We start from the raw sequence: 13,072 nt of genomic DNA, 5'->3' as shown, positions 1-13,072 counted from the left end.
ACTCTTAAAGGCCACTAAAAACTGCTTTTATTGTTTTCCAAAATAACCTACTTGAGCTGAAACTCGTTCTAAATGCAGATAAGACTAAATGTGTTTGTATACCAACACTAGGAACAGGACATTAAATATCTCTTCAGTCGTCACTCTTGAGGGAAGTGAAATAGAGTTTGTTAACTCCTGTAAATACCTGGGTATTAGGATTGATGTCTCCCTCACTTTTAAGCCGCATGTTCTGTATCTGGTGAAAAAGCTGAGGATAAAGCTGGGTTTTTAGTTTTCGAAATAAGTTGTGCTTTTCTTTTAATGTAAAAAAGCAACTAGTTGCTGCTATGTTTTTATCTGTACTGGACTATGGAGATCTGTTGTATATGCACTCCTCTGCTCAGTGTCTTCATAAGGTTGACACAGCATACCATGCATGCTTCCTTGAGGTTCATTACAAACTGTAAAGCTCGGTCATTGGTATGCCTTTATATATAAGGGCATTGGTCTGCTCCCATACTATTTGTGTGTCCTTATAAAGCAGAAGAGTGCCGGGAAATACTCTCTGCATTTGCAAGACTGCGTCATGCTATCTGTACCTTATGCCTGTACGGAAATTGGAAAGAGGGCTTTTCTGTACTCCGTACCCTCGGCCTGGAATATGTTGCAAAAAGTCTTGAAACTAAAGGAATTAATCTCGCTTAATGCTTTTAAATAAAAAATGAAAGAGTTAGAGACAGATTCCTAAAAATGTAAATGTTTTTAATGTACTACGACACTAACTCCTATATGTTGTCTCCTTTTGTATTTGTGTAACTATGTATGTATGCTGCTGCCTGTCTTGGCCAGGTCTCCCTTGAAAATTAGTTTCTTAATCTCAATGGGTCTCTCCTGGTTAAATAAAGGTTATAATAATAACAAGTCTCTCAATAAGAGTCATTGTGAACCTGGAGGAAACTAACATCAGGTCCAGCCAAGCATTACTAAGTGCCGTTGTACTTGTTGTAACAAGTACGTCTTGAGCCTTTTCTTGAAGGTGGGGAGACAGTCATTGTCTCTGATGGAGGTGGGGTGCTGGTTCCACCATTGGAGGGCCAGACAGGAGAAGAGCTTGTGTTGGGACTGGGCGCTCTTGAGCAGTGGGACCACCAGATGGCTGTCAGAAGAAGAAGACCGTAGGTGGCGGGTGGGGGTGTAAGGCTGGAGGAGAGACTTGATGTAGTTGGGTGCAGTCCCATTCACAGCTCGGAAGGTCAGTACCAGGGTCTTGAATCTGATAAGGGCCGTGATGGGAAGCCAGTGGAGGGAGATGAGGAGGGGGGTAACATGGGAGCGTCTAGGTAGATTGAAGACCAGACGGGCCGCTGCCCGTCTGAATCCTCTGGAGAGGGCGGGTTGTGCATGCTGGGAAACCGGCGAGCAGCGAGTTGCAGTAGTCCAACATTGAGAGGACAAGTGCTTGGACTAGCAGCTGGGTGGAATGCTCAGACAGGTATCTCCTGATCTTCCGGATGTTGTAGAGGGTGAATCTACACGGTCGGGAGACCGCAGCAAAGTGGGCAGTGAGGGAAAGCTCGTCATCCATGGTCACCCCGAGGTTCGTAGCCAATCCCAGGGTGATTGAGAGATCGTGGGAGATGATGGGTTTGGCATGGATGATAAGGAGTTCTGTTTTGGCAAGGTTCAGCAGGAGGTGGTGCTCGGTCATCCAGGCAGAGATGTCTGTGAGGCAGGCCTCGATCCTAGCTGAGATCCCCGGATCAGTTGGGGGGAACGACAGGTACAGCTGCGTGTCATCAGCGTAGCGGTGGTAGGAGAAGCCATGGGAGGTGATGATTGGTCCAAGTGAGGTGGTGTACAGAGAGAAGAGGAGGGGTCCAAGGACGGAGCCCTGTGGGACACCCGTGGAGAGCTGGCTAGGGTCTGACAGGTTGCCTCCCCAGGGTGCTGGGAGGATCTTCCCAACAGGTAGAATGAGATCCGCTGAAGTGCAGTGCCAGTGATGCCCATCTCAGAAAGTCTGGCGAGCAGGATTTGATGGTTAACCGTATCAAACGCTGGCAGACTGGAGGGCAGTGGTGACTGACAGGAGGGCAGTCTCTGTAGAGTGGCCGGTCTTGAAGCCCGATTGGTTCGGGTCAAGCAGATTGTTCTGAGAGAGAAAGTTTGACATCTGGTTAGATACAGCACGTTCAATTGTTTTAGAAAATAAGGGTAGCAGTGATACCGGTCTGTAGTTCTGGAGGACAGCTGGGACGGTTAAGGGAGGGTTTTTTTTGTAGGGGGCTAACTCTGGCCTGTTTGGAGGCAGAGGATAAAGTGCCAGAAGTGAGAGAAGGACATGGAGTAGAAAAGTTATGATGGAGGGAGAGATGGTTTGAAAAAAAGGGGAGGGGACTGGATCAAGGGAACAGGACGTGGGCGACGAGAGAGAATGAGGTCAGAGATCTCTGCCTCGGACACAGGAGAGAGAGACTTTGGACATTTAGTTGGGTCAGTCATGGAGGGGGAGGGGGTAGGAAAGGAGGGTTTAGGGGGCCGACTGCTAATGTCTGGGACTTTTTCTTCAAAGAAGGAGGAGAATTCATCTGCTGTTAGGGTGGAGGGAGGGGGTGGGGGAGGTGGGTTAAGAAGGGAGGAGAAGGTAGAGAAAAGTTTGTGGGGGTTTGAAGCAGAGTTCATTTTGTTAAGAAAGTAGAGGGTTTTAGCACCAGTTATGTGAGCAGAGAAGGATTTAAGGAGGGAGTGATACTTATCAAGGTCCAGAATGTCTTTGGACTTGCGCCATCTCCTCTCAGCTGCTCGAAGGGTGGACCGTTCTTCACGAATAACATCCGTAAGCCACGGGCAGGAGGGAGAAGAACGTGCAGGCCTGGTTGACAGGGGACAGAGAGAGTCAAGTGATGCAGTTAGTATGGATAACAGGGTGTTAGTGGCAGTGTTAGTGGGGTGGGACATGAACTCGTCAATGGGAGGGGAAGGGAGGATGTTACAATGGAGGAGAAATGGGAGGCGAATAGGGAGCGGAGGTTGCGGCGGAAAGTTACGAGGGGAGGGGAGGTAGGAGGAGTTGGAGGGAGAGAGACAGAGAATTGGATGAAGTTATGATGATGAGTGATCAGAAATGTGCAGTGGGGTTACAGAGGTCAAGTCAGTGATACAGTTACGTGTCAGGATGAGGTCGAGCTGTTTTCCTGCCTTGTGGGTCGCCGGTGTGCTCAGCAGCATCAGGTCGAAGGAAGTCAGGAGAGACAAGAAGTTGACAGCCTGCGTTCCTTGGAGGTGGATGTTGAAGTCCCCAAGGACTATCAGGGGGGTTCCATCATCTGGGAAGACGCTGAGGAGCATGTCCAGCTCCTCCACAAAGTCAGCTAGCGGCCCTGGTGGGCGACAGAGGACAACTAAGAGTGCTTTAATAGGATCTTGATAGGACCTTATACAGAAAGACAGTGCTGCTGCACTGTTTTAAGCATGAACTAATACTTATACTGCTCAGGCTGACTGTAACTGTCAGTGTCCTTACAAAGGACATATATCCCCAGAACACCACGGCACCAGTGACCAAGATCAGAATCAGAATCAGAATCAGAATCAGAATCAGAATCAGAATGGGATTTATTCGCCATGAAAGTTTGCACAGACAAGGAATTTGCTTTGGCAGGAAGGTGCATATAGTAAACATATAGGAATCTTAAATTTAAATATGTGGTCTAACTATACTAAGGATACATAAACTAGCAGTACTAAGTGGAATACAATAAAAAAAAAGAATATACAATAAAGTAGAATATAAGTTGCCAATTTACAATATAAAATACAATATAAAATACAAATATTACAGGAGTTGAGTGTAGTGCAAAAAGTTTTTAAGGACATTCAGTCAGTGTGAGCTTTGGCCTTGTTGAGGAGGCCAACAGCGGAAGGGAAGAAACTGTTTGTATGGCGTGAGGTTTTGGTCCTGATGGACCGCAGCCTTCTGCCGGAGGGGAGTGACTGAAACAGGGAATGTCCAGGGTGGGAGGAGTCAGCCACAATCTTCTTCGCCCGTCTCACGGTCCTCGAGGTGTGCAGGTCGTCAAGGGAAGGCAGATTGCAGCCAATCACCTTCTCTGCAGTGCGGATGATACGCTCCAGCCTGCTCTTGTCCTTGGCAGTGGCAGCAGCGTACCAGGTGGTGATGGAAGAGGTGAGGATGGACTCAATGATCGCTGTGTAGAAGTGCACCATCAGGGAGGCCATGAGAGGAATTGTGGGCCTGGACCTCCTTCAGTTCATTGTCGACTCCCACCCATGTTATTCTTTGATTCCAGCAGATTACACAATGACTTCACATTCCAAGGCGTGAAATATATGTATTTTTCAACCGTTTGTCAGTCCGACTCAAGGCTCCTCCTCCTCTGCCCATCCTGGTGGTCATCCAGATGGTCACGTTTAAACTCAGCTAGCTATCTGTTTACTTTAAACATTTCACTTTCAATGGCTTTCCTTTGTTAGAATACAAATCACTCCGCTTCAAAATAACTTAACATGTCAGTGAATAAACATGCCAATATTTGCAAGCTTTATTTTTTTTTTTTATCATTACACACCAGTTCCCCATGAACTGTGCTTTACCGGTCCTAGGTACAGTTTGGCCTGTGTTGTGTTCCATAGTTTGGCTCTGGTTCAGAAGCAGAGAAGTGTGTTAGAGTACCCTTGTACGGCCCTGGCTAGACCAGAACACACCAGCAGCAGCAGGCAGCCTTACAGACAGCAACCTCCACCATGAACCACCTACTGGTAAACACTTTCTCTCTTTACCTCTCCACCTTTCCCTGATGCGTGTTCCTGTCAGAGATAAGACCGATCCTGTTTGGAATATCGTACTCTGCGGAGGGGATTTGGGATTAAAATGTGGAACAGTGAGCGTCCGACCTTTGTACCTTTAGAGAGTGTGGAGAATGTGCTTCATTTTTAACTGCCTTGTTGTTGTTAAAAGTATAAGATATGTTGGGGGGATGGGGGGGGGTTTTGGCTGGGTTGGGCTCTGAGCTGACTGTAACCAGGCTTGGTATCGTCTCTTTGCCCTGGGTCACGGGTGGCAGGGGGGGGGGGGCAGGGGGGCAGAGCTGGAACCACCAAGGCAAGCTCACACTGGTCTGTGTCAACGCAGAGTTTAAAACAAAGGAGATCAACTGGCAGATTTCTTCTGTGGGTGTCAGAAATCTGTGTACTGGGACTAGAGCAAAGTTTGATCTTTACTGTGAACTAGTTGAACTACACGACAAGCTTGTTGCTTTCAGGCTGTATGAGAGCTGAAGGGGTGAGTTATTGCTAACATATATGACACCTGTCGTAGAGCAGAGTGTCTGTTATAGACACCTTTTATTTGATTTCAATATAAGTCATGTAGTGGGAACGCGGGAGGTCTCTATTTAGCACGTACACATGCTCTCACACACACACACACACACACACACAGCCACTGGGGGCACCTCAGTCTACAGGGGTGGGCTTTGCTCCTTTACCCTCTAACATTCATTGGCTGATGCCACAGATTGAGTAGCAGTCATTGGCTGGCAGCAGTGTCAGTCATTTGGCTTACACACTCGGTTTGACCTTGTGTGGCAAAGTCCTCTTAAAGAGATCGTAACAGGTTCCATTTAAGTCAACAAAAACGTCAGTGTTTTATTTATATATAGTTTGTTTGTTCTAATTGATAAATCCCTCTCTCAGTTGGACATAACTGTGTATGTTGGAAGTGTCATATTGGGCTAAAGCAGATGTTTAGAAAACATGTGACCGAGCTCACATGATCAGTTCTGGGATCCTGTCTGTCCTCTGTCCTCCAGACACACACACAGGCTACGTGCACACACACACACACATAGACTACGTGCACACACACACACACACATGAGGAATAACACACACACACAGATGGTTACACCCGTTGTCATCACAGCGGGATCCCATCCTGCCCATAAAACCAGATGGAGACACAATACACAGACCACAGACCTGCTGAGAAAGAACCTTTTACAGAAGTGAGATGTGCCGTGTAGCTAGCCAGCTTCAGACACTGGAGACGCCTGGAGGGGTTTGGAAAGAGACCTCAGGCAGTTTGTTGGAATCACGCTCTCCTCATGAACGACGGAAAGATTTCAAAATGCCTTCAGATCCACAGGCTTCTTAACTAGTATCAGTTAATACTTCAATCTGCATAGCTAATTTCAGTTCCTGATGCTAACATTACTTTTAGATATTTCCTTTTTATTAAGTCAAGAAACGGTCTGTATTTACCAGTCAGTGCAAAATAACCACATCTGATCTACCAGAAAATATTAGTTAATGCATAAATTCCAGCTGCAAATATCAGTTAATCCATCAATCTTTGAGGAGGAAAGTTAAGAATAACAATTTGTCTCTTGCATTCCCACAATAAGGTCTCATGAACTATTTGAACAATCTGGCCCAAGCTCAATAGTAGGGATTTAGAAGTAGAGACGTTTTCGGATTTGTGTCCGGGAACCGCTGGACCTAGTTAACTTTTTCATGAAAAAAGCATTGGGCAAAGTCTAATGGTATTTACCTTGGAAAGTGTCAAAAAGATTGTGTTAGTTGGGTCCACACTCTCCAAGCTATGTAAGAAGCTGTATTATACACAGCGGTCTGTGAGTGGGTCTATTTCTCATGGGCGAGTGTGTTTCTCGTGGGTGAGTGTGTTTCTCATGGGTGAGTGTGTTTCTCATGGGTGAGTGTGTTTCTCGTGGGTGAGTGTGTTTCTCATGGGTGAGTGTGTTTCTCGTGGGTGAGTGTGTTTCTCATGGGTGAGTGTGTTTCTCATGGGTGAGTGTGTTTCTCATGGGTGAGTGTGTTTCTCGTGGGTGAGTGTGTTTCTCATGGGCGAGTGTGTTTCTCATGGGTGAGTGTGTTTCTCATGGGTGAGTGTGTTTCTCATGGGTTTCAGAAAGTTCCTCGTCTCGCTAGCCGAGCCTTCACCACTTCCAGCAGACACCTGAAGAACAAGGTTCCAGAAGCACAGAAGCTCTTTCAAGTGAGATCACACACACACACATGCACATATACACACACACACACCTGCACTCCTGCACACACACACACGGCCAGGGTGAGGGAGGCTGTGTGAAATGACGTGCTGGTGGACAGACAGCGTAAGGTCTCAGAGTCTCCTGCATGTTCTGCCCACATTGGTGCAGTCTGACTTTCACGACCTTTAGGACCTCGATTTGACCCCCCCCCCCTCTCTCTTCCTTGGTTTCCATGTCAACAGGAAGACAATGGTCTACCAGTTCACATCAAAGGAGGAACCACTGACGTTCTTCTCTACCGATTAACCATGACCATCACCATCGCAGGTAAAGAAATCGCAACCGCAATGGCATCAGCCAATCGCCTGTCCCGACACCGGAAAACACAGAACACCTGAAAATAGATCTAAACTTGTCAAAAGTTTTGAACTTGTGCAGCTCTCTAACATGTGTCTTGTGTTCTCCACTCTGATGCAGGAACAGGCTTCTCTCTCTACTGGCTGCTGGTTGCCTGCCAGCCCAAGGGGAAAGTGTGAGCAGGAGGGGGGGGGGAGGAGGCTGGCCGGGGAGCTCCATCACTCTGCTGCATGCATCTGTTGTACAAATCAAATTCCATTTCTTTGCAGCCTCCTTCACATGGCGTGAGACATTGTATGTACAGAATAAAGCTCATTGTAGGAGCCTAGATGTTTAAAGGCCAGTTTGGATTCAGGTCAGTGTGTGACGGCGACCCTGACAACGTGACAGCGACCCTCTGAAACTCATTATTAGGGTTAGGGAGGAGGACTCAGTAATGTTATGTTACTTGATACTTTATTACACGTTACAACACATTATTGTAATATTTGATTTGGCGTATGGTTGTGCTCGCAGCGGCTCCCTGCCGCACCCAACTGAGACACCGTCTCCTGAGACACCGTCTCGACATCCCAGCAGAGAGCAGCGACGCATTCCCCCTGAGGAAGAAGAAAAAGAAAAACCAGACAAAAGGGAGGAGGCCGGGGAGGTGGAGGCCGCAGGAGACCGAGAGTGTCTGTGTCGCATTAGCAATGCAGGAGCTGGAATCCCTGCTCTATACCCCGCCCTATTAGGAGGGTGTGCCTTGACGCGTGATGACGATTTGCTGACGCGCTAGGTCTCGCGTCCCCCAGCATGAACCTGCTTCGCTTGTTTATTAGGGTTAGGGAGGGTTGACCCTAACCCTCTTGTTTGGCGCCCAGACGGCTTTTCGCTGTAGCTGTGCGCTGTGACGAATAAAAATTAATATTTTTTCCCGGATATTTTGCGCCGTCCTACGCAACTTCCCGGAACACGGAGGAGTTGTTGAGTCTAGTCGAGCTCCGTCCGTCAAGGGATTCACAGCTTCAGCCTTCCTCATGTCTGTTCTCTGATCTGGTCTTTGCTGACATCTAGTGGTCAGTCAGAAATGTTACAAAAGGATGGACAAAGGACACAGCAACATTTTGTCGCCTGAGTAGGGATATGACAATATAGATATCTTTTTTTAATTTTTATTAAGTTCATACACGAAAAAAATCGATGAGCTTATGCATGAAATGGCAGAGTAAAATACTGTGTGCACCAAAGTACACCATCATCCAGTCATAGAAGAACACCAAAGTACATGTAAGTACATTAATTACTCATCATAACAAGCATACTGTTTAAGAAGCCTGGATTCCTCCTCCGTCGTCGTCGTCGTCGTCATCTGCCGCTTGTCCGGGGATCGGGTCGCGGGGGCAACAACCCAGGCTTCCCTCCTCCTCAATATCAAAACCCAAAACGTCTAAAGCCTTCAGTTACACACTCTTACAAGAGCAGTCAAATCTGACGTTTAATACCCCTTTACTAACACTGACACATTGGCAGCAGCCTCTCAGTGTGTTTGGGAGAATGTACCACACACATGTACGGTGGGGTACATGAGAGGCCAACACAGTATCATGCTGTGAGAAGCTGATTGGCATCTCTGTTCTGTGGAGACAAGAAATGCCATTTTGGCATTCAAGAGAATCTGGTAACCGTAGCTACCAAGAAGAAGCAGGACAGGAAGGGGCAGAGCCAAGGGAGGCTCTAGGGAGCCAATCAGGTGACGCCCTCAAAGGGCATCAACGCAGGAAGCGGATACTCATCTTGTGGTCGATGTTGACTTTCTCCAAAGTCTGTTGGAAATGGAAATTAAAATATAAATATATATTCATAATACACTGTGTAAAGTGTACAAATCGCATTATACTTTGTTCAGTAAATGCAAACATTCTTAATTCATGTATACCGTATATACTGTATACACATGACATGCAGATTTATATATTCTGTATACATCCATTACAAATGTATGCAGCTACTGAACAAAGATGCAAGTGTGTAGGAGACACAACACACACAAACACACACACACACTACAATCTAACAATGTATCTTTGTCCGTTCAAACAATCCTGCCTGTGTGTGTCCTGGCTGGACTGAGCTGTCCTACAGACAGACACAGCAACACTGACCCAGGATCAGGTTAGCCCACATCCTCTCTGTCAGGGTGGGGGGGCAGGACTGATCCCAGGTCAGACTGGGATGGTCGGTTCAGCTGCTTTAGTGTTCAGCGTCTGTGTGGGTCTCCCTCTGGTACCTTCCGGAACTCTTCGAAGGAGATGGCCTGGTCCTGGTCCGTGTCTGCCTCCTGGATGGCCCGGTCGGCTACGCTCTCCAGCTGCTCCTCCGTCACCTGGCTCTCCAGCAACGCACGCAACACCTGTCAATCGAACACAGCGGCCAATCACATTACAGAGATGATCATTTAGGGTGGAGGAGGAGGAGGAGGAGGGGTGGGGCGAGTAATAGGGGAGGGAGATAATGATGAAGCCTGATTTTTTTTGAAGACTATAAAAGTAATCTTGAAAAAAAGTTTGATATTAGCAGGGGAATAGGTTTGTTTTCAAACATGGGTAGGACAGCTGTTCTGTTGAGGCCGTTATACGTCATGTTCTGTGACCCTGTGACGGCACCTGGCAGCATGAGAAGCCACTGACCTGCAGAAGCTCCCTCCTGGAGATCTTGCCATCTTTGTCTTGGTCATACAGCTGGAAGACAACTGAGAGAGGAGGAAAGAGGAGGAGAAAAGAGGAGAGAGGGAGAAGAGAGGAGGAGAGAGGGATAAATAGGAGAAAATATCAGAGGAAAGAGACGGTGAGTAAGGACAGGGAAAGGAGGAGAAACTGATGATGAAATGACTGCTCCCTGACAGTAATCCTGAAACACATCTACTGTGCTAATCATTGAAGAATATAAAGGTCAGAAGATCATGTTATGTAGACATGAGAGCAGGTGGTGAACTCACACTTCAGCTTGCTGGTTCTGCTGTTGACCAGTTCTGGACCGCCTGCATCTCTAGAGCGCTTCTTCTCAACCGGACGGAAATGGGCCAGGATCTTCACAAAGGAGTGGAAGTCAACTGTTTCCTGTCTGTAAACATACCCAGAACAACAGTGTAGCAGACATTTCTATGTTTCGACGGAAAAGGGTGTTTTGTCCCTCAGGAGTTGCCGTAGGTGTGATGCTGGCGTAACCATGACGTGAAGTCAGTGAGGGCGAGGTCAAGAAGAGCAGTGGGTAAATACAAGAAGTGAAAACAGACCACGTCTGTGTGTCTTACTGTCCACCCGACCGTATGAAGTTATATCTAAAACAAACCTACAAATAGCTTTTGGTTACAACAGCAACATCCCCCAGCTGTGCTTAAACTCAGCTCACAAAACGCAGGAACGCACAGTCAGAAGTTAGAAAGGAACAGCGTTTATCTAGCAGATCAAGTTGTGGTTATCAAGCCGGTAGAAAACTTGGCCTTTACCCGGGGGAGAAGAAGGCTGCGATGATCCGGTCTCCGATGGGGTTCATTGCCAGCTCTCTGATCTCCCCAAAATCCTGAGGCCTTTCAAGACGAGATGCAGAAAGAGAGGGAGACATTCTGAAATCATGATCATTTGAATTAAACCTTTCTTTACAGCCTCTCTGAATTGTATTTCATTTATTAAAAAATTGCCATACAGGGATAATAGGCCTACTCGTATTAATGATATTATTAACGTATAACGTATTATTATATAAACGGATATGAATGAAGATATTTTTATTAACATTGACATGAACTCACCGGAGGTGTCCTTTCCCCTCTTTGTCCAGCGCTTCAAAACGGTCATACAGTCGAACGATGTGCGCAGGCGTGACTACAAACACGAGGCGAAATCCCATTATGCCACTCAAACCCTCATCAATAAGTAGGTCTAGGTCACAGAGACAGTACTATGGAGCGCAATCGATAACTCATAAATTACTAATCGATATGTGCTCTGCTGGACCATTAGGTTATAGCCTTCTGTTCTAGTTTCTGCACTTAAACGTGTCAAACTCTCCGTCTTATACGTGTCCTACAAGTATAACTGTTATTATTTTAGCGTTAATAATCTACTAGTCGGACTAGGGTACCCTGGACTGGAAGGCGGTTCTTGCGCGCGTGCCAGGCGCGGCAGAACGCACCTGTCATCCATCAATCTTCTGCGGTTCTGATGACTTGCAAATCCCAAAACGGTATTATCCCCGGATTATTAAAAAAGTATATAGTGCCGCAACATTTTTGATAAACAAACGACCTTGCTCATACATGCTTTATGATTTGATTTTGAAGGTATTGCCACAAAGCTGCACCCAACGTAAGAATTTCCGTTATAAGAGTTGTAGTGTACATCGGGTTTCCGTTTCTACAAATTGCACAGAAGCTTCCTACATAATACATAAATTAATAAAAAATATGTTGTCCATTAGATTCTGATGGAAAACTTACATCCAGTTTCTTGCATTAATTCCTCGACATTTGGGATTTTTGACAGGGTGGAGTTTGCCGATCCCATTTCGGAGGAAACATCCGTTTATTCGATGTAAATCGCTTTCTCCTGCACAATTAGATTATCTGTACACTTGTGTTTGCTTGTTAGCAAATCCCGATCGTGGTCAAATTGAATTTGCAACTTTGTTTAGTTGTGTGTGCAGTTCGAGAGAGCCCTGTTTTGATGGACGGGGTATCTAACCAATCGCAGCAACAACAGGATGCTCCAACTGACCAATGAGCATGAGAGACACAGAACCTTCATCAACAGTAATTTATGACAAAATACGTCATGTGATCATTTGGCATAGGCATATTTACGATAATGTGCAAAAGTTGTTTGAATCTCGGCACGGTATTACATACAGACCATCCTTGTGGATGCCGGAATTAACAACGGCCACTAGATGGCTCCATACAACTCGGTAGTCGGTAGAAACGGGGGTCGTAGCCACCCCCCGGAGGACTGGCCTGGCGGTGTCAAGTACAGGCTACACCGTAGCGTCCTTGGCGACAGGTCAGCTGTGAGTCAAGTATGCTTCCTGCTTGAAGGGACTGCAGTGCCAGCACTGCTTTCATCAAACACTTGATTAAAATGGCGCCTTAGTAGCCTATTTGTAATTGATTTAAGGAACAAATGTTGCCTGACTAAATCTCTAGGTATTATGAAAGCTGGTGACTATATTGCTTAGCGCCCAGTCCACTGCTGCAACTAATTTATAAGTTTGTTTGCGCTGTGTTCACTTTATCTTTCCAGTAAGTCATGACGTGTAGAAAAATTCCTCATGTGCAAACAGCTCTGTTCAGTGGTTTATATTAGACAGCTGTGATTCCTCCAGTCTACCCGACATTGAGTGCGTGTATGTGTGTGTTAGTGTAGAGGTTCACATGAACACATTTTTTGGGAGAAAACAATTGTGACCTCTGTGTTCCTTGGTATTACATATAACAGTACACAGTCCCTAAATACTGGGCAGGTCTCTGACAGGGAGATCTCAACACCTTCACACCACATGCAGTCACGGTTGCACAAGTTGGTTGCTACACCCCCCCCCCCCCCTTCTCTCTCTCGCTTCCTCCCCCCCCTCTCCTGACCCACTCACAATTCTGGATAGTTGGCAGGCTGGAACGTTCCTTGGAAAAGAGAGAAGTTTCTCAATGGTGAAGAATGACATCCATTTCC

General features: G+C 46.5%; 2 protein-coding genes across 3 annotated transcripts; one reads left to right on the top strand and one right to left on the bottom strand.

Annotated features, from left to right (window-relative positions):
• The first annotated feature begins 4,626 nt into the window (after window positions 1-4,626).
• cox7a1 (cytochrome c oxidase subunit 7A1) lies at window positions 4,627-7,713 on the top strand. 2 transcript variants are annotated; one of them, XM_084674682.1, is made up of 4 exons: window positions 4,627-4,761; window positions 6,932-7,018; window positions 7,256-7,340; window positions 7,491-7,713. In XM_084674682.1, the coding sequence occupies exons 1-4, from the start codon at window positions 4,747-4,749 to the stop codon at window positions 7,547-7,549; spliced, it is 246 nt and encodes an 81-aa protein (XP_084530808.1). In that variant the 5' UTR covers window positions 4,627-4,746; the 3' UTR covers window positions 7,550-7,713. The 2 variants fall into 2 exon arrangements, with proteins under 2 accessions (XP_084530808.1, XP_084530809.1); XM_084674683.1 differs by lacking the exon at window positions 4,627-4,761 and adding an exon at window positions 5,130-5,284.
• Window positions 7,714-8,834: 1,121 nt separating this feature from the next.
• On the bottom strand, window positions 8,835-12,080 carry chp2 (calcineurin-like EF-hand protein 2). Its single transcript, XM_084674681.1, has 7 exons — window positions 11,848-12,080; window positions 11,161-11,233; window positions 10,858-10,938; window positions 10,348-10,472; window positions 10,040-10,101; window positions 9,640-9,762; window positions 8,835-9,175 (listed from the first exon to the last, which is right to left on the bottom strand). Exons 1-7 carry the CDS (start codon window positions 11,912-11,914, stop codon window positions 9,122-9,124), a joined length of 585 nt encoding a protein of 194 aa, XP_084530807.1. The 5' UTR covers window positions 11,915-12,080; the 3' UTR covers window positions 8,835-9,121.
• Between the last annotated feature and the right edge of the window lie 992 nt (window positions 12,081-13,072).

Source organism: Hypomesus nipponensis, chromosome 15 (assembly GCF_054491055.1).
Source record: "Hypomesus nipponensis isolate SF chromosome 15, ASM5449105v1, whole genome shotgun sequence".
NCBI lineage: Eukaryota > Metazoa > Chordata > Actinopteri > Osmeriformes > Osmeridae > Hypomesus > Hypomesus nipponensis.
Note: the sequence above shows the minus strand (reverse complement) of the source record. Positions and strands in the feature narration are given on the sequence as shown.